The 24,591-nt window shown below is 36.9% G+C and overlaps 1 protein-coding gene across 8 annotated transcripts in view; it reads left to right on the forward strand.

Moving 5' to 3' along the window:
* NCKAP5 (NCK associated protein 5) overlaps positions 1–24,591 on the forward strand; it is a 1,211,030-nt gene that overhangs the window by 570,359 nt on the left and 616,080 nt on the right. For all 8 annotated transcript variants that reach the window (XM_070799923.1, XM_070799938.1, XM_070799949.1 and 5 more), the window contains one exon: positions 4,510–4,573. In XM_070799923.1, coding sequence (XP_070656024.1) covers positions 4,510–4,573 — 64 coding nt within the window. The remainder of the gene's footprint in view (positions 1–4,509; positions 4,574–24,591) is intronic.

The following is a 24,591-nucleotide window of genomic DNA, read 5'->3' on the forward strand; positions in this document are numbered from 1 at the left end:
TGACTGTTGAGTTTTAAGACAGCTTTTTCACTCTCTTCTTTCACTTTCATCAAGAGGCTCTTTAGTTCCAATTCAATTTCTGGCATAAGGGTGGTGTCATATGCATGTCTGAGGTTGTTGATATTTCTCTTGGCAATCTTGATTCCAGCTTGTGTTTCATCCAGCCCAGCATTTTGCATGATGTACCCTGCATATAAGTTAAGTAAGCAGGGTGACAGTATACAGCCTTAACATACTTCTTTCCCAGTTTGCAACCAGTCCAGTTTTCCATGTCCGGTCCTAACTGTTGCTTCTTGATGTGCATACAGATTTCTCAGGAGGCAGGTTAGGTGGTCTGGTATTCGCATCTCTTTCAGAATTTTCTACAGTTTGTTGTGATCTACACAGTCAAAGGCTTTAGCATAGTCAATAAAGCAGAAATAGATGTTTTTCTGGAACTCTCTTGTTTTTTCGATGATCCAGCGGATGTTGGCAATTTGATCTCTGGTTCCTCTGCCTTTTCTAAATCCAGCTTCAACATATGGAAGTTCTCAGTTCAAGTATTGTTGAAGCCTAGCTTGGAGAATTTTGAGCATTACTTTGCTAACGTGTGAGATGAGTACAATCATGCAGTAGTTTTATCATTCTTTGTGATTGCCTTTCTTTGGGATTGGAATGAATACTGTCCTTTTCCATTCCTGTGGCCACTGCTGTTTTCCAAATTTGTTGGCATATTGAATGCAGCACTTTCATAGCATCATCTTTTAGAATTTGAAATAACTCAGCTGAAATTCCATCACCTCCACTAAATTTGTTCGTAGTGATGCATCCTAAGGCCTACTTGACTTCTCACTCCAGGATGTCTGGCTCTAGGTGAGTGATCACACCATTGTGATTATCTTGGTCATGAAGATCTTTTTTGTACAGTTCTTCTGTGTATTCTTGCCACCTCTTCTTTGCTATGTATTCTTGTGTATTCTTGAAGTGGCTGTGTATTCTTGCCACTTCTTCTCTGCTATCCTCCGCTTCTAGGTCCATACCATTTCTGTCCTTTATTGTGCCCATCTTTGTATGAAATTTTCCCTTGGTATCTCTAATTTTCTTGAAGAGATCTCTAGTCTTTCCCATTCTATTGTTTTTCTGTATTTCTTTGCATTGATCACTTAGGAAGGTTTTCTTATTTAGAGGAAAAGATATACTTAAGTAACAATCAAGGGAAATATAATACAGTATAGAGTGTAGACTAGAAGTTAAATGTTTCTGAAAAAGCAATAAATTCAGGTACTGTTATATTAACTTAATTATCATCATAAGCATCAGAGTAGCTTCTGGATTCTCTTTATTTAGTTTCATCATGTTATATATTCCAGTGAGAAATAATTTATTGATTATTTTGGTAAAAATTTTGAGTGTGATATTAAGTTTTTGTGTCACATAAATGAGGTGTGTGTCATATAAAATCTCATTTAATTGCTGTACACAGTGTTTTGTAGTGTAGCAGTCTTTTATTACATTTATTCCCTAAGTATTTTATCTTATTATAAATTCTTTAAATTTGATTTTCCAATTGTGTGATGCTTGTACATAAAAACACAATTGATTTTTGTATATTCACTTGTATCCTGTGACTTTGCTAAACTTTTTATTGTTTTGTAAATTCCTTGGGATTTTCTGTTTGGAACATTATATTGTCTTTGAATACTGCCAATTTTTACCTCTTCCTATTTGATAAAAGTGGAAAAGCAATGGAAGCAGTGACAGCTTTTATTTTGTTGGATTCTGAAATCACTGAGGATGGTACCGCAACCATGAAATTAAAAGATGCTTGCTCCTTAGAAAGAAAACTGTGATGAACCTAGACAACGTATTATAAAGCAGAGAGATCATTTCCCAACAAATGTCCATACAGTCAAAGCTATGTTTTTTCCAGTCTTCATGTATGGATGTGAGAGTTGGACCATAAAGAAGGCTGAGTGCTAAAGAATTGATGCTTTCTAATTGTGGTGCTGGAGAAGACTCTTGAGAGTCCCTCAGACAACAATGAGATCAAACCAGTCAATCCTAAAGGAAATCAATGCTAAATATTCATTGGAAGAACTGTTGCTGAAGCTCCAGTACTTTGGCCACGTGATACAAAGAGCCTGACTCATTGGAAAGGACCCTGATGCTGGGAAAGAGCTAAAGCAAAAAGAGAAGGGGGCAACAAAGCATGAGATGGTTAAATAGTATCACCAAATCAATGGAGAGGAATTTGAGCAAACTCCAGCAGATAATGGAGGACAGAGGAGCCTCCATTAGTCCATGGTTTGCAAAGAGTGAGACACTGCTTAGCGACTAAACAGCAAAACCAAATTTGATAATTGTATCTTTAATTTCTTTTTCTTACTTTATCAAACAGGTAGAGTTATGCCATCTTTGAACTTCAATAAATGAAATAAATTAGCTGTATATTCATCTACATTTTATTCTTTTACCCATTACTATTGTGTTGAAGTCTTGATTGTTCCTTCTTAGTACTTTATGACATTTTAATGTATAACTATGTTCAGGTTTATCCATTCTACTGTTAATGGGTGTGTGCATTTTCAGTTTAATGGTGTTATGAGTAGTCCTTCTATGAACAATATAGTACAATGTCTTTTAGTGAACATATATATATATATATACACACACACACACACACACACACACACACTTCTGTTGAGTTTATACCTCAGAGTGGACTTACTGAGTCATAGACTACGAATGTAATCTTCTCCATTCTTTTGGGCTCATGAATACTTATCAAGTGTTTAATTTTCTTATTAAACCAGAAATCTGTCATAGTCTTCTCTTTCAATTCTCTGCTCCTGCTCATCTGGACTTGGATCAGAAAACACGTGTGGGCTCTTTGCCCGGCTAACCCCAAAAAGGGACACATGACCCCATCTCTTTCTGGCTTCTTTCCACCTACTTTGTTGCCATCTCATAGATTATAAGCACAGGTCCTGCCCTTGGCTCCCAAAACTTTATCCCTCAAAAGTCTCCTGATTCTACTTTTCCTCCTTCTAGTTTGTGTCTTTAGGTGTTTATTCAGAGAGAGAAATATTCCTACTACAAAGTCAGTCTACTTTGTGTGAAAGTGGAAGTGTTAGTTGCTCAGCTGTGTCCGATTCTTTTGCCATCCCATGGACTATATCCTGCCAGGCTCCTCTGTCTATGGAATTCTACAGGCAAGAAAACTGGAGTGGGTAGCCATTCATTTCTGCAGGGGATCTTCCAACCCAGATATTGAACCTGGGTCTCCCATACTGTAGGCAGATTCTTTACCATATGAGCCACCAGGGAAGCCCATAACCAAACTAAAATGCATGCCTTCTTGACAGTCTTGAGCATTTCAAATACATAAATGGTTAGAGAGGGAGAAATCCTCACCCTAATCTTGGATTCAGGTTGCTTCCTTGCTGTTTGCATGTCGCTGATCCTGTGGAGAGGGAAAGCAGAGGGCTGAAATAGCTTTCAAATTGAAGGCAGTAGAGGATTTCAGGGAAGATCCTTGCCAGAACTGAGACTTGAGAATTACTGGAAGAGTTCATTACCCCTACTTCATCTATTAACTTTTTAAGAATAATTGAAAAGTTGGCCAAAATGAAGATATCTGTCACCTTACAAAAGTGTCTTTAAAATTTTGGTGACTATTATATTTTTAAAAGTGAAATCAGAATTCCAATTATAAAGTATACAAAGCTCTTAGGAATAGTTCCCTGTTGTGAACTAAAAAATACTTAAATAATCTGATTTTCAATTTCACATTTTCATATTTCATAGATCCTGAAAAATGATATGTAGAATTTTTAAGTAGGTTTTGAACTAAGGAAGACCTAAAATTTGGTTGTGATATTACTATTTACCAGCTGGGGGCTTCATATATTATTTAGCCTCTTAGCCTCATTTCTATATGTATGAAATGGAGATAATAAAGCCTATTAATATTATAGAGTTGTTGTCAGTCTCATATGAAGCCTATTAATATTATAGAGTTGTTGTCAGTCTCATATGAGATCAGGTAAAATGGCCAGCACTGTTCCTGTTATATATCAAGCCTGCCAAGGATTTTCTGTTTTTATTTCAAGAATGGTACCAGGTTACATTTTGTTTGCTTTTCAAATTCAATTATCTACATAGGGCAACAAAAGAAATAAAAATAATTAAAACTATTTATGAGCAAAGTTGATAACAGAAAGGAAAACTGAAATATTTTAGCCACGGAACATTTATAAGTGATACATGTTCATGAACTTAAAGGGAAGCTTTGAGTTGGGATATAGCATTTATTTGGCTATTACAAAAATGTCTCTTTCATGACACGCAGTGAAAACAATGCACTCGTGACCAATCACTTTAAATATTTATAGAAAGTTTAGTGGAGGAAGTGAGCTAAACCAAGGAGGGGGTTTTCCTGGAGATGGCAAAAGGATGTTTCGAAGCCATGCCAGTGTCCCTCTGCCCTGAGAAGGATGGTCAGCTAATCATGTACTTTTGCTTCTCCAGGGAGAAGTTGGCTGTGGCCCGACTGCAGAGAGAAGTTGCCCAGAGAAGAAGTGAAGGGGCCATGGTAAGTCCTGGCTGGTCTGTTCCAATTCCCAACCTCCCTTCCAGAGGTCTCTGGCTTGAAAGGCATTTTGTCTCATTAAGGATTTCAAAGGAAAATACTTGCTTGCAGCAAACTGAATGCTACATTGGTAAATAATATGTTTATAATGCAGTTTAAACAGATCTGCCATTTGCTGAGAGAGCAGGAAAGATTAATTGGGAAAAATAACTCTTTGAGGGCTTTAAGGAGGATGTTAAAATGTTCAAAAGTCGTCGGCTTTATTTCCTAAAGGTCTATTAAATGCCTAGGCTTCCAGCTGGGAGCACAGTACCCCTAAAGGAGCAATCTCAGATTCTCAGATAAGGAGAGTGCAGTTTAATTCAAGCCTCTCAGTGCTACAAACCTGGAAAAAAAAAACAAAAACAAAACAAAAAACAACAACCTCAGAAACAAAAGAAAAGAACAGATGTTTGCTAATGTAATTGTCTTTTACCCTCTTCTTTCTCTGAACTCTTTGCGGTGTATTTCTCCCTGTCCATTTCAGTATGTGCTACTTAGGAAACTGATGTTTCCTTGTGTTTTGAATTGTACTAAAAATCAATATAGGTGTTTTGGTCCAGGCAACTTCATTTTATAGACTTTCTTTGCCAAAGTAGCTGCCTGTGTGTCCCTCTAAAATCAGAGACAACTGTTGGGGGACCTGGGAAATGGACTTATGTGGATTAACTGCTGCTGTTACCTCTGAGAATAGAAATCTGACACCAGATTTTTTCCCCCCACTGATAACAAAACAGTGGCATGTGTTCAATTTCTCAGCCAATGGTTTTTTTTAAAAAAAAGAGAAGCCACACATTTTTAAACCCTGAAAGCTGCTTCCATTTGATTTCATGAGAGTTAATTGGCAATTCATTTGCTGAAAAGAGTAAGAAACTTGTAAAATAAACTGGCCTTGAACTTCTCTCCAGAGGGCAGGCAAAGGTCTTGAACAAGAGGCTGAATGTTCAGTGGGTTCTGGAAGTTTTGGTGGCCCTTGAACATACTAAAATACTCAGGGAGGTGATCACATTGCTTGCTCTGGTAGTGATCTCAAGGCAAAGAGAATCTTGACTGTTCAGACAATATGATCTCTGAACAATGATACAGGAATGAGTTGGAGAAAATGAAAATTTAGTTACATGGTGAATTGAAAACGTTCAATCTGGACTTACGCTGCATTGCACAATGTTTCTCAGCTAGGTCATTCTGTAATAGTTCCATCTTTGTTCAGGCTGGCTCCTGTTCAGCACTTCTTCAGCTATGTTCAAAGTGAAGGTGAAGCAGTGACAGCTTTTCTAGGCCTGTTTCTTCATCTTTAAAATGAGGAGGCTGGGATTGTACGGTTCCATTAGCTTAGTGAATCATGTGAATGAGCATTTGCTCATGTGAAGTTTTTGTAATGAGAAGGTTTTTCTGGTATATTATTTAAGCTCATAAGATCAGACGCCTAAAGAATTTATCTTTCTGAATCTGACAGTGAATGAACCTGGGTTGAAATTGTCTCAGATAACTGTCTAGTTTTTTTTGTAAAACTAAGACCCCTTTTAAAACATTATAGAGGTTATTCTTCAGTGTAGGAAATACCCAGAGAATGAGTTCAGTTCAATCACTCAGTCGTGTCCGACTCTTTGCGACCCCATGGATTGTAGCACGCCACACTTCCCTGTCCATCACCAACTCCCGGAGCTTACTCAGACTCATGTCTGTTGAGTCGGTGATGCCATCCAACCATCTCATCTTCTGTCATCCCCTTCTCCTCCTGCCTTCAATCTATCGCAGTATCAGGGTTTTTTTCCAGTTCTTCGCATCAGGTGGCCAAAGTATTGGAGCTTCAGCTTCAGCATCAGTCCATCCAATGAATATTCAGTACTGATTTCCTTTAGGATTGATTGACTGGTTTGATCTTCCTGCAGTCTGAGGGACTCTCAAGAGTCTTCTCCAACACCACAGTTGAAAAGCATCAATTCTTCAGTGCTCAACTTTCTTTATAGTCCATCTCTCACATCCATACATAACTACTGGAAAAATCATAGCTTTGACTAGACGAGCCTTTGTTGCCAAAGTAATGTCTCTGCTTTTTAATATGCTGTCTAGATTGGCCATAGCTTTTCTTCCAAGGAGCAAGCGTCTTTTAATTTTAAGGCTTCAGTCACCATCTGCAGTGGTTTTGGAGCCCAACAAATAAAAGATTACTCTGGTTGCTCAAAAGGCAACTTTAAAGAAATTACCTGTGATTTATTACTCTTATTTAAATAATATTATTGAAAAATCACATTTATGTATTGATTGATGTAGCCAATAAATTATGGAGCACCTAACCCTTATCCTACCCAGCTCTATTATAGGCTCTGGGGAAGTATTGGTGGGAAAACAAGCAAATAGGTACATATCTGAGAGCATACATTCTAGTAGTTGGAGAACAGCAGTTTGATGGAATTACTGATAGATGGTGGAAGCAGCTATGAAAAAACAAGATCAGGGTAGAGAAAAGTAGCATGCCAGAGGATCAGTATGAGTGTTCTTAGTGGTGTATCACTGAAAAGTTAGCGTGTGAGCAACATTTGAGGAGGAAAAGGAGTGAACCATGGTGGTATCTGCTGGGGGAGAATGTTCCTAGTGGGTACGTGAGTGAGTACAAAGGCCTGGATTGCTTGAGGAACAGCATGGAGGAGCAGGGTGTCTAGAGGGCAATGAGGGAGAGGCTGATGGTAGAACAGGAATCAGAGAAGTGATGGAGGCAGAGGGGTACATCCTGAGCATTCCCAGAGATCTCTGGCTCATGCCCTGAGTGATGGGACCCATTGGCAGGCTTTGAGTGAGTGCCTTATCCAATCTGATTTACTACTATTCATGTGATATTTCCCCTATTCCATAGTTTGTCACATCTCAATGCTTTAGAGACACCTAAACCCTGATTTTTATTAATGTTCTTTATTTCGCTTTTTCTCAGTATTTCCCCCCCTCTCCTTACCTAGTCAACCTCCTCTGAGTTTTCGACTTAATTATATGCTTCAGCTTTTTTGCTCCTAGGATTCATTTATTTCTGAAGTCCTGATTCTCTCAGTATCTGACAGCTCCTAAAACCAGGCAGTTCTATTAATCCTCTAAATTTAATTCTTGCTGTTAAAGTCCAGAACTTTTGTCACTTCTGTAGCAGAAATGAAGACAGTTCATTACAGCCAGATCACCTTACGTTTTTAAAGAATAATACTTACGGCATTCTGTAAGTATTCTGTAAGTATGAAAGGAAAAATGTTATTAAAAAAGTTACATAAGTTGTATTTTCAAAAAATAGTATAATCAAGGCTAATAATTGTTTTTAAAATCATCAGTGAACCTCTAAAAATCAAAGCAAACCTGTGAACTAGTTATAATGCAAAACATGCCCTTTTAAAAATTTGACTATGCAATAAATCTTTTTCCTTATGAGTTTTAAGGTGGTAACAAAGGCATCATTTTTGAGAGTTTGCTTCTATTTTTTAACACACTATTTATTTCGGCATAATTTTAGACTTCCAAGATGTTGCACACCTACAGGCCCTTCAACCAGGTCTCTAGTGTTAATACTTACATGACTATAGGATAATGATCAAAACTGAGACATTAACACTGACATGTTACTACTAAGTTCCAGATTCTATTGGAATTTTACCAGTTTTTCCAATAATGTCCCCTTTCTGATTTAGGATTCATTTCAAGGTATTACATTGCATGTAGAAAGATTTTTTCTCTGATGGCTGATTGACACATATGTGGAAATCAGAGGAATATAAACATGGGAATAAGGCAGGTCTGGATTCAAAGTACGGTTCCACCAGTAGTTAACTATGTAACTTGGACATATTTCTTTATGGGTTTTTAACAATTCTGTCTGTGCTTTTGTTCTGTTAACTCAGGTCTTTATTTGGCAAAGCTGTCTTTCAGCATATTAGACACTTCCTGTTTGTTTCTTTGTTCTTTATTCATTCTTCCATAAAATAACTATTGCAATTGTTTTCATACCTACCTTTCATCATTTTTTCACAAACTACTATAAGGTCATGTTCCTCTTTACTCTGGGGACTTGTGTTTCAGCCTGTGTTCCCTATCTCTGACTCAATTTACTGCCAGATCGATTCTGTCTGTAAGACTTTGATGTCATCTTAAATGTTGTTATATGTAAGAAAGCTCTTTCCATTCCAAGAATTTAAAAATATTCATCCCATTCTCTTCTTGAATGTACATAGTTTTTATTTTTCTGTATGTAAATCTTTGCATATGCTAGGTGGAATTACATTGTTGTGAGGTAGGGATCAAAATGAGTGTTTTTCCAGATTAATTGTTCAGTAAATGATGTTGGGAAATTAGGCAGTATCGAAACTCCAGTACTTTGGCCACCTCATGCGAAGAGTTGACTCATTGGAAAAGACTCTGATGCTGGGAGGGATTGGGGGCAGGAGGAGAAGGGGACGACAGAGGGTGAGATGGCTGGATGGCATCACTGACTCGATGGACGTGAGTCTGGGTGAACTCCAGGAGTTGGTGATGGACAGGGAGGCCTGGCGTGCTGCGATTCATGTGGTTGCAGAGTCGGACACGACTGAGCAACTAAACTGAACTGAACTGCACTTTTGCTGTCATATTTATTATTTTCCGAATCCAGTCTCAATCTATCTGCATCAATTACTGTACCACTTATTTTTTCTATTAACCTTTGTCTAGTCTTCAGTTCAGTTGCTTAGTCCTGTCTGACTCTTTGTGACCCCATCGACTGCAGCACGCCAGGCCTCCCTGTCCATCACCAGCTGTCAGAGTTTACCCAAACTTATGTCCATTGAGTTGGTGATACCATCCAACCATCTAATCCTCTATCATCCCCTTCTTCTCCCACCTTCAGTCTTTCCCAGCATCAGGGTTTTTTCCAATGAGTCAGTTCTTTGCATCAGGTGGCCAAAGTATTGGAGTTTCAGCTTCAGTATCAGTCCTTCCAGTGAATATTCAGGACTGATTTCCTTTAGGATGGACTGGTTGGTTCTTCTTACAGTCCACGGGACTCTCAAGAATCTTCTCCAACACCACAGTTCAAAAACATCAATTCTTCGGCACTCAGCTTTCTTTATAGTACAACTTTCACATCCATAAATGACTACTGGAAAAACCATAGCCTTTACTAGATGGACCTTACACTAGCCTAAATTTTTTTTTCTAAATAGTTTTAATTACTAGAAATTTGTAGTCTAATATTTTATAGACTGAGTTGTTTCTGATTAATTTTTTTCTCCAAGTTTATAAAATATAACTTTATTTATTGAATAACAGTTCGGGTTCATGAGTTAAAAATAAGTGTTTGGATTTTTTAAAAATAGCAAAATTGTTTGTATACATGCTTATGACAGAATAACATCTTAAAGACTTTTTCAAAATGACATGAAAAAAGCTTAATATGTTCATTTTCTACATTTATGTTAAAGAGTTTTAAAAGAATATCTCTTCTATCAATGAGTTTGTTTTTTATTAATATCTGTAGAACACTAATATTCTACCAAATATAATTTTAAAAATGCTTGGGTTAGTTATGCAAAGTTATCCACACTGTATGGCTCCTTTTCATCCCATTGAGTAATTTCTAATTGGAGAAAAAGAAAAATACCAGTTTTTGATTACTCATCTCAAGACACTAAGGAAACATTGTATCCCCATTTACCCTGTTGCTCATCGCTCTTTTTCTTTCATCTACATGGATATTCAAACACTGACTGGGTGTCCGCTGTGTACCATCAGCTGAATTTGAAACCATATCCCCTTGTTTTTTGCATAATTAACATCTAAGGAATAACTATCAGTGATTAGGATATTTTCAGTCATCTCAGGAATTTAAGAAAAAAGAAAGTTGGGGGCGATAGGGAGGTCAGAATCCTTGGCCCCTCTGTGACATCCTTGCTGGAGAATGAGGCAAATTTAAGTCGGCAGAAACCCTCACCAGATCTTATTCAGTGCCACAGTATGAGGCACTAGCTGTGGTGCTGATACTGGAGTTGGCTGAATTCACTGATACAAAAACACATAAAAGAAACTTCGTGCCTGTGGATTCACAGTTTCTAGGGGTTTTTTGTTTATAGATAAATAAAGGGATCTGCAGGGATCTCTTTTTTAAATATCTACATGGTTTTTGAGAGCTTTAGTGCTAGTCTTATTTTTAACATGTCGATTCCCTGCCCTCTACAGTGCGTGAGTTTACTTTGCCTCTTAGTTATTCACAGAAAGCAAAAATCACAGTGTTAAATAACTGTGACTTAAACAAGAAGAGATCATTTCTTTAAAAAAAAAAAACTTTTTCTTTTATATTGGAGTATAGCTGATTAACAATGTTGTGATGGTTACAGGTGGATAGCAAGGGACTCAGATGTGCATATACCTGTATCCATTCTCCCCCCAAATCTCCTCCCATCCAGGCTGCCACATAACATTGAGCAGGGAAGAGATAATTTCTTTTAAGAGTCATATGTAAAAATAGGAACATTGCACACAACCCAGGTGAACAGTGCTTTGATGAATGGCCAGGACTGCGACCGGTGCATCTTTCATCTTTCCCTGCCTGCCCAGCAGTATAGTCTGGCTTCTGATAGACAAGAGGGCAGCCAAGAGTTTGGAAACCCAGAAGGAAGAGGGCCTGGAGCTGTAGTACTAAAATGTCAATTCCTGCTGCTAGACTTCTTGGGGTCAGGTGTTTGGTTTTGGTGTTTGTGTTGCTGTTCACAACACAGTGGATAATATAACTGATTTTCTAACTGCTAGTAGTCAAATAGCAGTGGGCTTCCCTGATAACTCAGTTGGTAAAGAATCTGCCTGCAAAGTGGGAGACCCTGGTTTGATTCCTGGGTCAGGACAATCTGCTGGAGAAGGGATTGGCTACCCACTCCAGTATTCTTGGGCTTCCCTGGTGGCTCAGCTGGTAAAGAATCTGCCCACAATGCGGAAGACCTGGGTTTGATCCCTGGGTTGAGAAGATCCCCTGGAGAAGGGAAAGACGACCCACTCCAGTATTCTGGCCTGGGAATTCCATGGACTATACAGTCCATGGGTTTCAAAGAGTCAGAAACAACTGAGCAGCTTTCACTTTCACATCAAGTCAAACAAGAGGGGTTAAGATTATAGGGTGAATTAACTTTCTTGTGTTTCTTTTTTTTTTTTTTTTTAGACAAAACTGACATACATCATTGTATTAGTTTGAGGTATCCACCATAATGGTTCAATATATGAATTTACCAGTTTCCCCTGCTGTCTGAAAGTCGATAATTCCTATGAAATCCTTGGTAAGCTGAATGGTGTAAAACTAGAAGCAATTACCTTTTTTGTAATAGTGAAAGTCCTCTATGAATTTCTTTTGGTTGGCAAAAACGGTATAAATATAGGTCTTTCATAAAAGTGAAGTCATGCAAAGTAAACTTTCAAAAAGTGGTTTCTACCTATATATTGCAGTATGATCACCTCAATAAGTCTAGTTAATATTCATCATTACAGAGTTACAAATTGTTTTTCTTGTGATGAAAACTTTTAAGGCATACTCTCATAGCAAGTATAAAATACAGTATTATTAACTATAGTTGGCATGCAGTCTGTTACATCCTCAGGACTCATTCTAGAACTGGAGGTTTGTACCTTTTGGCTTCCTTTACCCATTTTCCTACCTCTTCCCATCTCCCTGCCTCTATTTTTGTATCTGTGAGTTTTGCTTATTTGTTTTTGAGGATTCCACAATTGTGTGGTATGTGTCTTTCTCTGTCTTATTTCACTTTAGTATAATGCCCTCAGAGTCCATCCACATTGTTATAAATGGCAACATTTCCTTCTTTTTATGACCAAATAGTATTCCATTATATGTATTATATACTACATTCTCTTTACCCATTCATCCATCAAAGGACACTTAGGCTGTTTATATGTCTTCAGTTCAGTTCAGTCGCTCAGTCGTGTCCGACTCTTCGCGACCCCCTGAATCGCAGCACGCCAGGCCTCCCTGTCTATCACCAACTCCCGGAGTTCATTCAGACTCATGTCCATCGAGTCAGTGATGCCATCCAGCCATCTCTATGTCTTAGTTATTGTAAAAAATGTGGAAATGAGCATGGTGGTACACTTGTCCTTTAAAGATAGTGATTTTATTTCCTTTGGATAAATACCCAGAAATGGAATTCCTGGTTCATATGGTAGTTCTATTTTTAATTTTTTAAGAAACCTCCATATTATTTTCCATAGAAGCTTTACCAATTTCTCCCATCAATGGTACACAAGCCTTCCCTTTTCTCCACATCCTAGCCAAAACTTTTGTTTCTTATCTTTTCATTAATAGTCATTCTGACAGGGGTGAGATGATATCTTATTGTGATTTTGATTTGCATCTGCCTGGTTATTAGTTATGTTGAGTACCTTTTCATGTACCCATTTCCCATCTGTTTGTCCTCTTTGGAAAAATGTCTATAGGCATACCTTGGAGATATTGCTGGTTTGGTTCCAGACCATTGCAATAAAGCAAATATCACAATAAAGTGAATCCCATGAATTTTTTGGTTTCCCAGGGCATCTAAAAGTTATGTTTACACTGCACTGTAGTCTGTTAAGTGTGCAATAGCATTATGTATAAAAAAAGTACATGCCTTAATTAAAAATACATTATTACTAAAAATGTTTACCATAATTTGATAACACAGAATTTCCACAGACCTTCTGTTTATAAAAAATCACAAGCATGAAGCCCTATAAAGTAAGCACATAAAACAAGATGTGACTGTATTCAGATCCTCTGCCTGTTTCTGAATTGGATGTTTGTTTTGCTACTGATACATATGACTTCTTTATGTATTTTGGATATTAACCCCTTAACATATATGACTGCAAATGTTTTCTTCCATTTAGTAGGTTGCCTTTTAATTCTGTTGATGGTTTCCTTTGCTGGGCAGAAGCTGTTTAGTTTGATATAGTCCCCTTTGTTTATTTTTGCCTTTGTTGTCTTTGCTTTCAGTGTCAAATCCAAAAAAATCATTGCCAAGATTGATCTCAAGACACTCCCTATGTTTTCTTCTAAGAGTTTTCTGGTTTCGGGTCTGTGTTCAAGTCTTTAAAACATTTTTGAGTTAATTTTTGTGGATAGAGTAAGATAGTGGTCCAGTTTCATCTTTTTGCATATTGCTGGTCCAGTTTCCCCAACACCATTTATCAAAGAAACTGTTTTTTCCTCATTGTATATTCTTGACTCCTTCATCATAAATTAGGTGACCATACATGTGGGGCTATATTTCTATGCTCTCTATTCTGTTCCACTGAACTATGTATCTGTTTTTATGGCAGTACCATACCTTTTTTATTACTGTAGCTTTGTAATATCGTTTGAAATCAGGGAACATGATGTATCCAGTTTTGTTCTTCTTTCTCAAGATTCCTTTGGCTATTCAGTTTAGTGTGTGTGTGGTGTTTCATATGTGTTTTAGGATTGTTTGTTCTATTTCTGTGAAAAATGCCATTGGAATTTTAATGGAAATTGCATTGAATGTGTAGATTGCTTTAAGTAGTATGTACATTTTAACACTATCAACTCTTTCAAGCCATGAGCACAGAATATATTTCCATTTATTTGTGTCTTCAATTTCTTTCATCAGTGTCTTAGAGTTAAATTTGGTTAAATATGTTCCTAGCTATTTTATTGGGTAAATTTGTTCCTAGGTATTTTACTCTTTTTGATGAAATTATAAATTAGATTATTTTCTTAATTTATCTTTCTTATAGTTTGTTATTAATATATAGAAATTAACTGATTTTGGAAAAACTTAGTTATAGTCTCATGGGAAGTTTTGACCTGTTTGTGTTAATATATTGATGTTAGCAGCGGTCACAGCAGTTGAATTTAAAGTGTCATCCAAGAAAAGTGTCTTGGGCAATATATCATTCACAGTGTTTATCACTGGCTAAAATATATCCATAATATATCTCTGGAAAAAGAACCAGGTTTTTTTGTTTTCTTTTTCTTTTTCACAGCAGCAATTTAATAAGTTGAAAAATCAAGTAGACGTGTTTTCCTAAGAGTATAGAATGGTAGGTGGCAAACTTCAGGACATGTTTCTGTGTATGTGCTAAATTTTGGAAATAGGCCCTGCATATTATTGTATTCATTTATCTATTCAATTTATTCAGCAGAGAATAAAATGAAGTACTTGCTTTCATAAAATTTATAATATAAAATACTTATTGTACAAATACATCAGTGTCATACTTTTCATGATATTTGTTCACAGTTACACCAGAAATCAATAACATCCCCTCAAAACTGCATCTCTGGAAATTTTAGTAAAATAATTTAGATTATTCACTTAAAAATTTTTTAAAGTGGAGTTAATTTACAATATTGTGTTAGTTTTAGGTATACAACAAAGTGATTTAGTTATACATGCACACACATATATATACACAAATGTCTTTTCCACTTTTTAGAAAATAAATTATAAGAGAATTTAAAATATTTAAGCTGAATGAAAATGAAAACACTCTATGTACACAAACAGGCAATATAATTAAATCAAAAGTTATGGTGAGATGTTTACCTTTAAATGTAAGTAATAGGAAAAGATTTTAAATTAATAATTTAACTCAAGAAGTAATGAGGAATAATATATGTAAAGAGGAAATAAATAATGAAGTAAAAAACAGAAGCCAGTGAAGTACAAAATGAAGAAATAGCAGAAAAATTTCAGCATCACTATCAGATATGCATAAAAATTATAAGATAATTGTACTTGTGACCACTGACTATTTGATATTAAGAATTATTGTGTGTATATGTACATATATATATGTAAACATATATATGTACATATATATATATGTAAACATATATATGTACACATATATATATGTAAACTTGAAATTATGGTTCTGTGTTTCAAAAGAGTTCTTATGTTTAGAGATACACACAGAAATATTTACCCTTAAAATGCTGTGATATCTGGGTTTACTTCAAAATAATACTGGAAGAGGGAAATAGCTGAAGTTTAGATAAATTAAAATTGGCCATATTTCAGAGAAAGACGTATGCTGTACAATATCAGTTATACATGGTATCTAAAAAAATAAGACAAGCTGGTGAACAGAATAGAAACAGACTCACCAACACGGAGAACAAATGAGTGGTTACCAGTTGGGAGAGGGAAGGAAGGAGGGGCAAGAGAAGGGCAGAGGATTAAGAGGTACAAACTACTATAAAATAAGTAAGCTACAAGAATATAATTACAGCAAAGGGAATATATCCAATATTTTATAATAAGGATAAATAGAGTATAACTTTTGAATCACTATGTTGTACACCTGAGACACAGTATTTTAAGTCAACTCGACCTCAAAAGAATAAATTGTTTAAAAAAATTGGCCATATTTGATAACTGTAGAAGTTTGAGTGTTGCTTCCCTGGTGGCTCAGACAGTTAAGAATCTGCCTGCAATGTGGGAGGTGTGGGTTTAGTCCCTGGGCTGGAGAGATCCACTGGAGAAGGGCACAGCAACCCACTCCAGTAGTCTTGCCTAGAGAATCCCATGGACAGAGAAGCCTGGCAGGCTACAGTCCATGGGGTCGCAGAGTCAGACATGTCTGAGTGACTAAGCACAGCACATACTTTTACAAATATTTAAAACTTTTCATGATAAAAGTTTTTAACCATGCCCAACCCCTCCCCCCCACTCCCCAGAAAACTGCCAGGTCTAATGATTTTACAGAGTTCAACCAAACCTGGAGTGAAAGAGAGAATATTTTATATAGACTGATGTGAAAGAAGATGAAAAAAATATACCCAACTCACTGTTTACAAAAATAAAAGCCAAACTTTTCGGTTGAGAAGTTATATATTTACCAAAAAATTGCAAAGATACTACAGAGATTTCCAATATGTCTCATAGCCAGTTTCCCAATTATTAACCTCTTATATTAATATGGTACGTTTGTCACAGCTAAGGAACAGTGTTGATTTGTTATTAGTAACTTAAGTCCATTCATTATTCCTATTTCCATAGTTTTCCCTAATGTCCTTGTTTCACGATCCTATCCAGGATTCGTATGACATTTACTCACCTTGCCTCCTTATGCTCTTCTTGGCTATGGCAGATTCTCAGACTTTCCTTGATTTTGCTGACCTTGACAGTTTGAGGAGCCCTGGTTAGCTGCTTTGGGAGATTTGTCTCAAGGAGATTTGTCTGCTGTTTTTCTTATAGTTAGATGAGGATAGATTTGGGGGAGGTATTTAAAACACAAGATAAAGTGCCATTTTTATCACATTGTATCAAGATTGCATAATATCCATATAACTTGCCATTATTTTGGTGAACCTTCGTCATGTGGCTCAGATAACGTTTGTCAGGTTTGCACTGTGAGGCTTCTCTGTCCACCCCCGCTTCTGTGCTGTTCCCCTTGAAAGAAAATCACCCTTCATGGTCCGCACTTACAGAGTGTGCTGTTGTATTCCTCCTCCTCCTGCTGCTGTTGCTGCTGCTGAGTCACTTCAGTCGTTTCCGACTCTGCGTGACCCCTTAGATGGCAGCCCACCAGGCTCCCCTATCCCTGGGATTCTCCAGGCAAGAACACTGGAGTGGGTTGCCATCTCCTTCTCCAGTGCATGAAAGTGAAAAGTGAAATTGAAGTCGCTCAGTTGTGTCCGACTCTTAGCGACCCCATGGACTGCAGCCTACCAGGCTCCTACGTCCATGGGATATTCCAGGCAAGAGTATTGGAGTCGGTGGCCATTGCCTTCTCCTGAGGGTGGAGTATTTTTGTAATCCTTCCACATGGGAGATTTGTCTGTTCTTTGCTGTTTATTTGCTCAATCATCTATATTACTATGGATGCATCGGTATCTGCATTTATACTTTGGGTTGTAAACCAACATGAACTACATAATTTTGTTGGTATTTTGTTCACCATTGTCCATTAGCAGCCCTTTCAGTTGGTTCTCTTGTTGCTCTGACACTGTCATCATTATTTTTGTTTGTTTTCCTTTCCTTTTCCTTTCTTTTCTTCGTGTGTTTGTGTGTGTGTGTGCACACGTGCGTGCTCAGTAGCTCAGTTGTGTCCGACTCTTTGTGACCCCATGGACTGCAGTCTACCAGGCTTCTCTGTCCATGGAATTTTCCAGGCAAAAATATTGGAGTGGGTTATACTTTACTCCTCCAAGTGATCTTCTGGACCCAGGGACTGAAACTGCATCTCTTGTGTCTCCTGCACTGGCAGATGGATTCTTTACCACTGCACTTTCTTACTTTTTTGGTTTTACAAGGAGCTTCAGGCTTATATTGTATATTTCCTGCCACAGTCTTCAAATCAGCTATTTATCTAATGAGCACTGGTTTTATTTGAAGACAAGGGTATTTGAAACCAAGATCTGGTTGCTAGGTGTCAACTCACTTTTCTGAGGCTTATTTAAAATGGGGTTTATTCCAGAAATGCAGTGATTTCTTAACATTAGGAGATCAATTAAAATAATTAATCACAGCTATAGATTAAATACAGAGAACAAAGGCTCGACACATACAAAATAAAACATTTGATAAAATTCAATGGCAATTCACAGTAATTTTAAAAAATGTAGTCACCAAGAACAAAAGGATGTTTTCTTAAGTTGATAAAAAGTGCTCACAGAAGATCTTCAGTGAGAATCGTACTTAAAGGTGAAAAACTGGAAGTGTTCTTTTTAAAATCCATAACCAGACCAGGATTCTGCCAGTCAGCACGGCTATTTGTTTTTACACTTCTGGACCTAACTAACATATGAAATTAAGTGATATATGGGTTAGGAAGAAAGAACAGTTTTTATTATTTGTAAATAATTGTCTAAGTAGAAATCCAGGAGATTCTTTAGACACACTTTTAGAAGTTTGCTGAATATTACAGAAGCTACTGAATATTACAAAGTTTGCTGAATATTACAAAAGTGAATAAAATCCTGCATTTCCATTGTTGTTATTGTGTTGTTCAGTTGTGTTTGACCCTTTGAGTCCCCATGGACATGCTAGGCTCCTCTGTCCTCCACTGTCTCCCAGAATTCTCTCAAATTCATGTCCATTGAGTCAGTGATGCTGTCTAACCATTTCACCCTCTGCTGCCCTCTTCTCCTCTTGTTGTCAATCTTTCCCAGCATCAGAGTCTTTTCCAAAGAGTTGGCTCTTTGCATCAGGTGGCCAGAGTATTGGAACTTCAACTTCAGCGTTAGTCCTTCCAGTGAATATACAGGATTGTTTTTCTTTTGGATTGACTGGTTTGATCTATCCATTATCAACTCTTAAAGTAATTTTAAAAAACAGTACTTAAAATAGTTTTTTTAAAGGGCATTTAGGAATAAATCTAAAAAGGAAGGAATATGTGAGATATTGATGGAGAAATAAAGTATTAAAAAATGGACAAAGGTTGGTGGAGAGATGGATCATAGATTTTTGGAGGGGAAGACTCAATGGTGTAAAGATACTAATTTACTCTAAAGTGGTTTATACATTTCATGTCATTCCAATCAGAATCCCAGAAAGATTTTCACAGAATACAAAAAGCTGTTGTTGTTCATTCTCTTAAGTCATGTCTGACTCTAGGCGACCCCGTGGACTAGCACACCAGGCTCCTCTGTCCTTCACCATCTCTGAGTTTGCCCAGATTCACACCCCTTGCGTCGGTGATGCTATCTAACCATCTCATCCAAAAACCAGACAAAAAGCTAATCTAATATTAAAAATGTAGGTTTACATATAGATGATATGATTTTAAAGAAAGATAATAGGAAATGCTGTATCCTCTCACACATGGAGATTTATTCTAAAGCTTAAGCAGTTGTATCTGTGTAGTGTTGTGCAAAAATACCCCAATAAACCAGGAGAACAGAACAGAGGGCCTTGAATAGACCCATATGTATATAGGAATATATAATGGAAGTGGAATTACAATTCAATGAGGAAAGAACGGACAATTTAAAAAGACCACTGTGACAATTTATAGAGTAAACTACACAGTTTTATTGCTACCAAGTACAGTGCACAGAAGTAAATTTTGAATGAGTCCAAATCTTAAAGCAAGGTTTTTAAAATTTTTAGAAGTAAATATAAGGAAATATCTTTATAGTATTGAAATAAGAGGACAATTTTTAATGAAGATAATGTGTACAATTAACAAAGAGAAAGATTAATAAATTCTTAATACATTAGGAGTAAAAATACTTGTTTAAAAAAAAAAAAAAGGGATTATTAGCCAAGTAGAAGAGTGAGCTCCTGGCTGATATAAGAGATCTGCAAAACGAACCAATAAGAAAGTGCCATCCATAAACATTTAAAGTTTTCTTGTTCAGAAAAATGCATATATAGGCTAAAAGATAGATCACATAGCATCTTATGCCCATCTATTTTGGAACCATTTTAGGAGTCTGAAAATGCCCATAGGCAAGCATATGTGGAAACTGGAACTCTTCTGTATTGTTGGTAGGAGTGTAACTGATGTAAACATTTAAGAAACTCATTTTGTGTTACCTAAAAAGATGAATGTACAACACAGCCTGCAATCTAGCAATTCTACTTCTGTGCTTTGAACCTAGAGAAACTCTAACATATATGCAAAGGGATTCATATAAAGAGGTGTACTTTTTTTCTGATGATGAAAAAGTCAAAATGGTCTCAAAGTCCCACAGTAGGAGATGAATTGAACCAGCTGATTTCTTCAAAAAGTAAATTAATCTGTAACAATTAAAATGAACTATATCTGCATGTATCAACTGGACCAGTCTCAAAAACATTGCATTGATTATTGATATGCAAGTAGAAGAAATCTAATAAATGTAGGAACAACACACACTGAGTTGAGCATAATGAATACTTCTGGGGAGGGGGAAGGTCTTAGTTATGTCCACCCATTTAATTTTTTCAATAAAGCAAGTATCCTAAAATGTTTAAAAATTTTGGGTAAAGCCAAGTGACATCTTGTGTTTCTGAAATATTTTCTGAATTTTAAAAATATTTTACCATTAACAATATTAAGTTAAACGTAAAGAAAATACTGAAATTAAAAAAGAAACATAGGGTAGAGGAGTAAGATATACCAAACTGCCAAGTGTAAAACAAGCTACAAGGATATATTGTACAAGATAGTGAATATAAGCCAGTATTTTATAATATCTAATAAATAAAGTGTAATCTTTAAAAATGTGAATCATTATATTGTACACCTGTTGGTTATTTGCTATTGTATAGCAGCTGTACTTCAGTAAAAAAATAAAGTTAGCTATGTGAGGTGATGGATGGGTTCATTATCTTGATCTCATATAATGTAAACATGTATCAAATGTATGTGTTTAGTTTCTCAGTCTTGTCCAGCTCTTTGTGACCCCATGGACTGTAGCCCACCTGTGGCTCCTCTGTCCATGGGGATTTTTCAGGCAAGAATACCAGAATGGGTTGCCATGCATTCTTCTGGGGGATCTTCTAGGAGATTTTGCCAACCCAGGGATTGAACCCAGTCTCTCACATTGCAGGCGGATTCTTTACCAGCTGAGCTACCACGGAAGCCCATATCACATGTATATGTATGAAAAATAATCAGATTGTACAGATTAAACAGATACTGATTATTCCTCAGTGAAGTTTCAAAAATTACAAAAATAAAAATAAATTAAAAAAATAAAGCTGTAATAACCATCAGCAGAGAAGATAGGAGACATCAGAAGAAAATATTAGACTTCTCAGAGGAAATGATAAAATATACATTGTTTTTATGATCAGGGCATAGTCAAGTCATGTCTCTGCATGATACCTCGCTTGTAGCATGCAGGGCCATAAACTGTGAGGGTAAATGATGGAGAAATGGTATAGACCTAACAGAAGCAGAAGATATTAAGAAGATGTGGCAAGAATACACAGAAGAACTATATAAAAAAGATCTTCGCGACCCAGATAATCCCGATGGTGTGATCACTCACACTCACCTAGAGCCAGACATCCTGGAATGTGAAGTCAAGTGGACCTTAGGAAGCATCACTACGAACAAAACTAGTGGAGGTGATGGAATTCCAATTGAGCAATTCCAAATCCTAAAAGTTGATGCTATGAAAGTGCTGCACTCTTTATGTCAGCAAATTCGGAAAACTCAGCAGTGGCCACAGGACTAGAAAAGGTCAGTTTTCATTCCAATCCCAAAGAAAGCCCATGCCAAAGAATGCTCAAACTACTGCACAATTACACTCATCTCACACACTAGTAAAGTAATGCTCAAAATTCTCCAAGCCAGGCTTCAGCAGTACATGAACCGTGAACTTCTGGATGTTCAAGCTGGTTTCAGAAAAGGCAGAGGAACCAGACATCAAATTGCCAACATCCACTGGATCATGGAAAAAGCAAGAGAGTTCCAGAAAAACATCTATTTCTGCTTTATTGACTATGCCAAAGCCTTTGACTGTGTGGATCACAATAAACTGTGGAAAATTCTGAAAGAGATGGGAATACCAGACCACCTGACCTGCCTCTTGAGAAACATGTATGCAGGTTAGGAAGCAACAGTTAGAACTGGACATGGAACAACAGACTGGTTCCAAATAGGAAAAGGAGTACATCAAGGCTGTATATTGTCCCCCTGCTTATTTAACTTATATGCAGGGTACATCATGAGAAATGCTGGGCTGGAAGAAGCACAAGCTGGAATCAAGATTGCTGGGACAAATATCAATAACCTCAGATATACAGATGACACTACCCTTATGGCAGAAAGTGAAAAAGAACTAAAGAGCCTTTGGATGAAAGTGAAAGAGAAGAGTGAAAAAGTTGGCTTAAAGCTCAACATTCAGAAAACGAAGATCATGGCATGTGGTCCCATCCCTTCATGGGAAATAGATGGGAAAACAGTAGAAACAGTGGCTGACTTTATTTTGGGGGGCTCCAAAATCACTGCCGATGATGATTGCAGCCATGAAATTAAAAGACACTTACTCCTTGGAAAGAATGTTATGACCAACCTAGACACCATATTAAAAAGAAGAGACATTACTTTGTCAACAAAGGTCCATCTAGTCAAGGCTATGGTTTTTCCAGTAGTCATGTATGGATGTGAGAGTTGGAGTACAAAGAAAGCTGATTACCGAAGAACTGATGCTTTTGAACTGTGGTGCTGGAGAAGACTTTTGAGAATCCTTTGGACTGCAAGGAGGTCCAACCAATCCATCCTAAAGGAGATCAGTCCTGAGTGTTCATTGCAAGGACTGATTTTGAAGCTGAAACTCCAATACTTTGGCCACCTGTTGCAAAGAGCTGACTCATTTGAAAAGACCCTGATGCTGGGAAAGATTGAAGGCAGGAAGAGAAGGGGACCACAGAAGATGAGATGGTTGGATGGCATCACCGACTCAATGGACATGAGTAAACTCCGGGTGTTGGTGTTGGGGTTGCCAAGAGTCAAACACGACTGAGCAACTGAACTGAACTGAACCGATAGATTGCATGCTTGTTTTTGTTCAGTGGCTAAGTTGTGTCATACTCTTTGTGACTCCATGAGCTAAAGCCCACCACACTCCTCTGTCCATGGGATTTCTGAAGCAAGAATTCTAGAGTGGGTTGCCATTTCCTTCTCCAGTAGATTACGTAGCTATGTTTTAAAAGTTAGATCAGTCTAGAGCCTCTATTTTCCTAGAACACTTTCAAGTCGAAATAGTGTTCCCTGAAGCGGGTATATTCTTATTCATCTGTTCACCTCTTGCTAACCAGGTCTAGCCCACAGAAGAGTTAGGTGAAAATCTCCATTTTCCTTTTAATGCAAGTTTGATACTGGAGATAGATACTGTATTCTATCAGGAAGCTTGTGAAGTATTCTGAGTGTGTTTTCAAATAAAGCAGGACTTTTAGAAGACTGCGTACTTACATGCAGAGTCCCTTTGCCTCTGTGTTCTGTATTTGAAAAGGGTACAGCGAGGTAAAGGACACCATGAAGCATGGTGCTCCCCCTTCTTGTCCTTAAAACATTTGAAGTGAAATTCACAATAGTGAAATGCATATATCATAATTCTCCAATTTGATACACTTGTGTAAATGTATTCCCCTGTAAAAGCAACACTCCATATATGAAAATATAGAGTATTTTAAAAAAGGTTCCTTCTTAACTTTTCTCCATCACCCCCCCGCCAAGTTCTGCAGAAACAACCATTGATACATATCAGATAATCCATGTATTATTTGCCTGTTCCTGAATTTTATATACATGCTTTCATACAGTATGTATTCTTTTGTGTCTGGCTTCTTTCCTTCAATGTAATGTTTTTGAGATTCTTCATATATTGTCTGTTTTAGTTTTTTCAGGTTTTCCTTGTTATTTTCTTCAACTATTGAATAGTATTTCATTGTATGAATTTCATACTTTGTTTATCCAGTTTCCTTTTGACAGGTAATGGTTTATTTTAACTTGGTCTATTACAAATAAGGCAGCTATGAAATTCTCGTATAGTTCTTGTGGACCTGTCAGCCCGTTATCAGGTACATGATTTCAAATGCTTTCTCCAGTTCTGCTAGGTTCTTTCACTTTCTTTATGCACAGTGCCTTTTAAAACACAAAGTTTTTTTTTTTTTTTTTTAAGAACTCTAATTTCTTTCCTTTTTCTCTTTTGTCACCTTTGGTGTCTCATCTAAGAAGGTCTTGCCTAACCCAAGGCCATGAAGATTTTCTTCTAAGAGTTTCATAGTTCTAGGTCTTACATTTATGTCTGTGTTCCACTTGGATAGTTTTTTTGGCTTGTGTTGTTTGAGGAAGGGGTCCAGCTTAATTCTTTTGCATGTGGCTATCCTGCTGTCATAGCATCATTTGTTGAAAAGACTGTTCTATCCCACATTGAATTGTCTTGCACTCTTGTTGAAAATCACTAGAGATGAATGTGGAGGTTCGTTTTTGGACTTCCATTTCTTTTTTAATATATTTTAAATAATATCTTTATTGACATATAATTCATATACCATGAAATTCACCCTTTTAAAGTATACAACTCAGTGTTT

This window comes from Bos indicus, chromosome 2 (assembly GCF_029378745.1).
Source record: "Bos indicus isolate NIAB-ARS_2022 breed Sahiwal x Tharparkar chromosome 2, NIAB-ARS_B.indTharparkar_mat_pri_1.0, whole genome shotgun sequence".
Taxonomy (NCBI): domain Eukaryota; kingdom Metazoa; phylum Chordata; class Mammalia; order Artiodactyla; family Bovidae; genus Bos; species Bos indicus.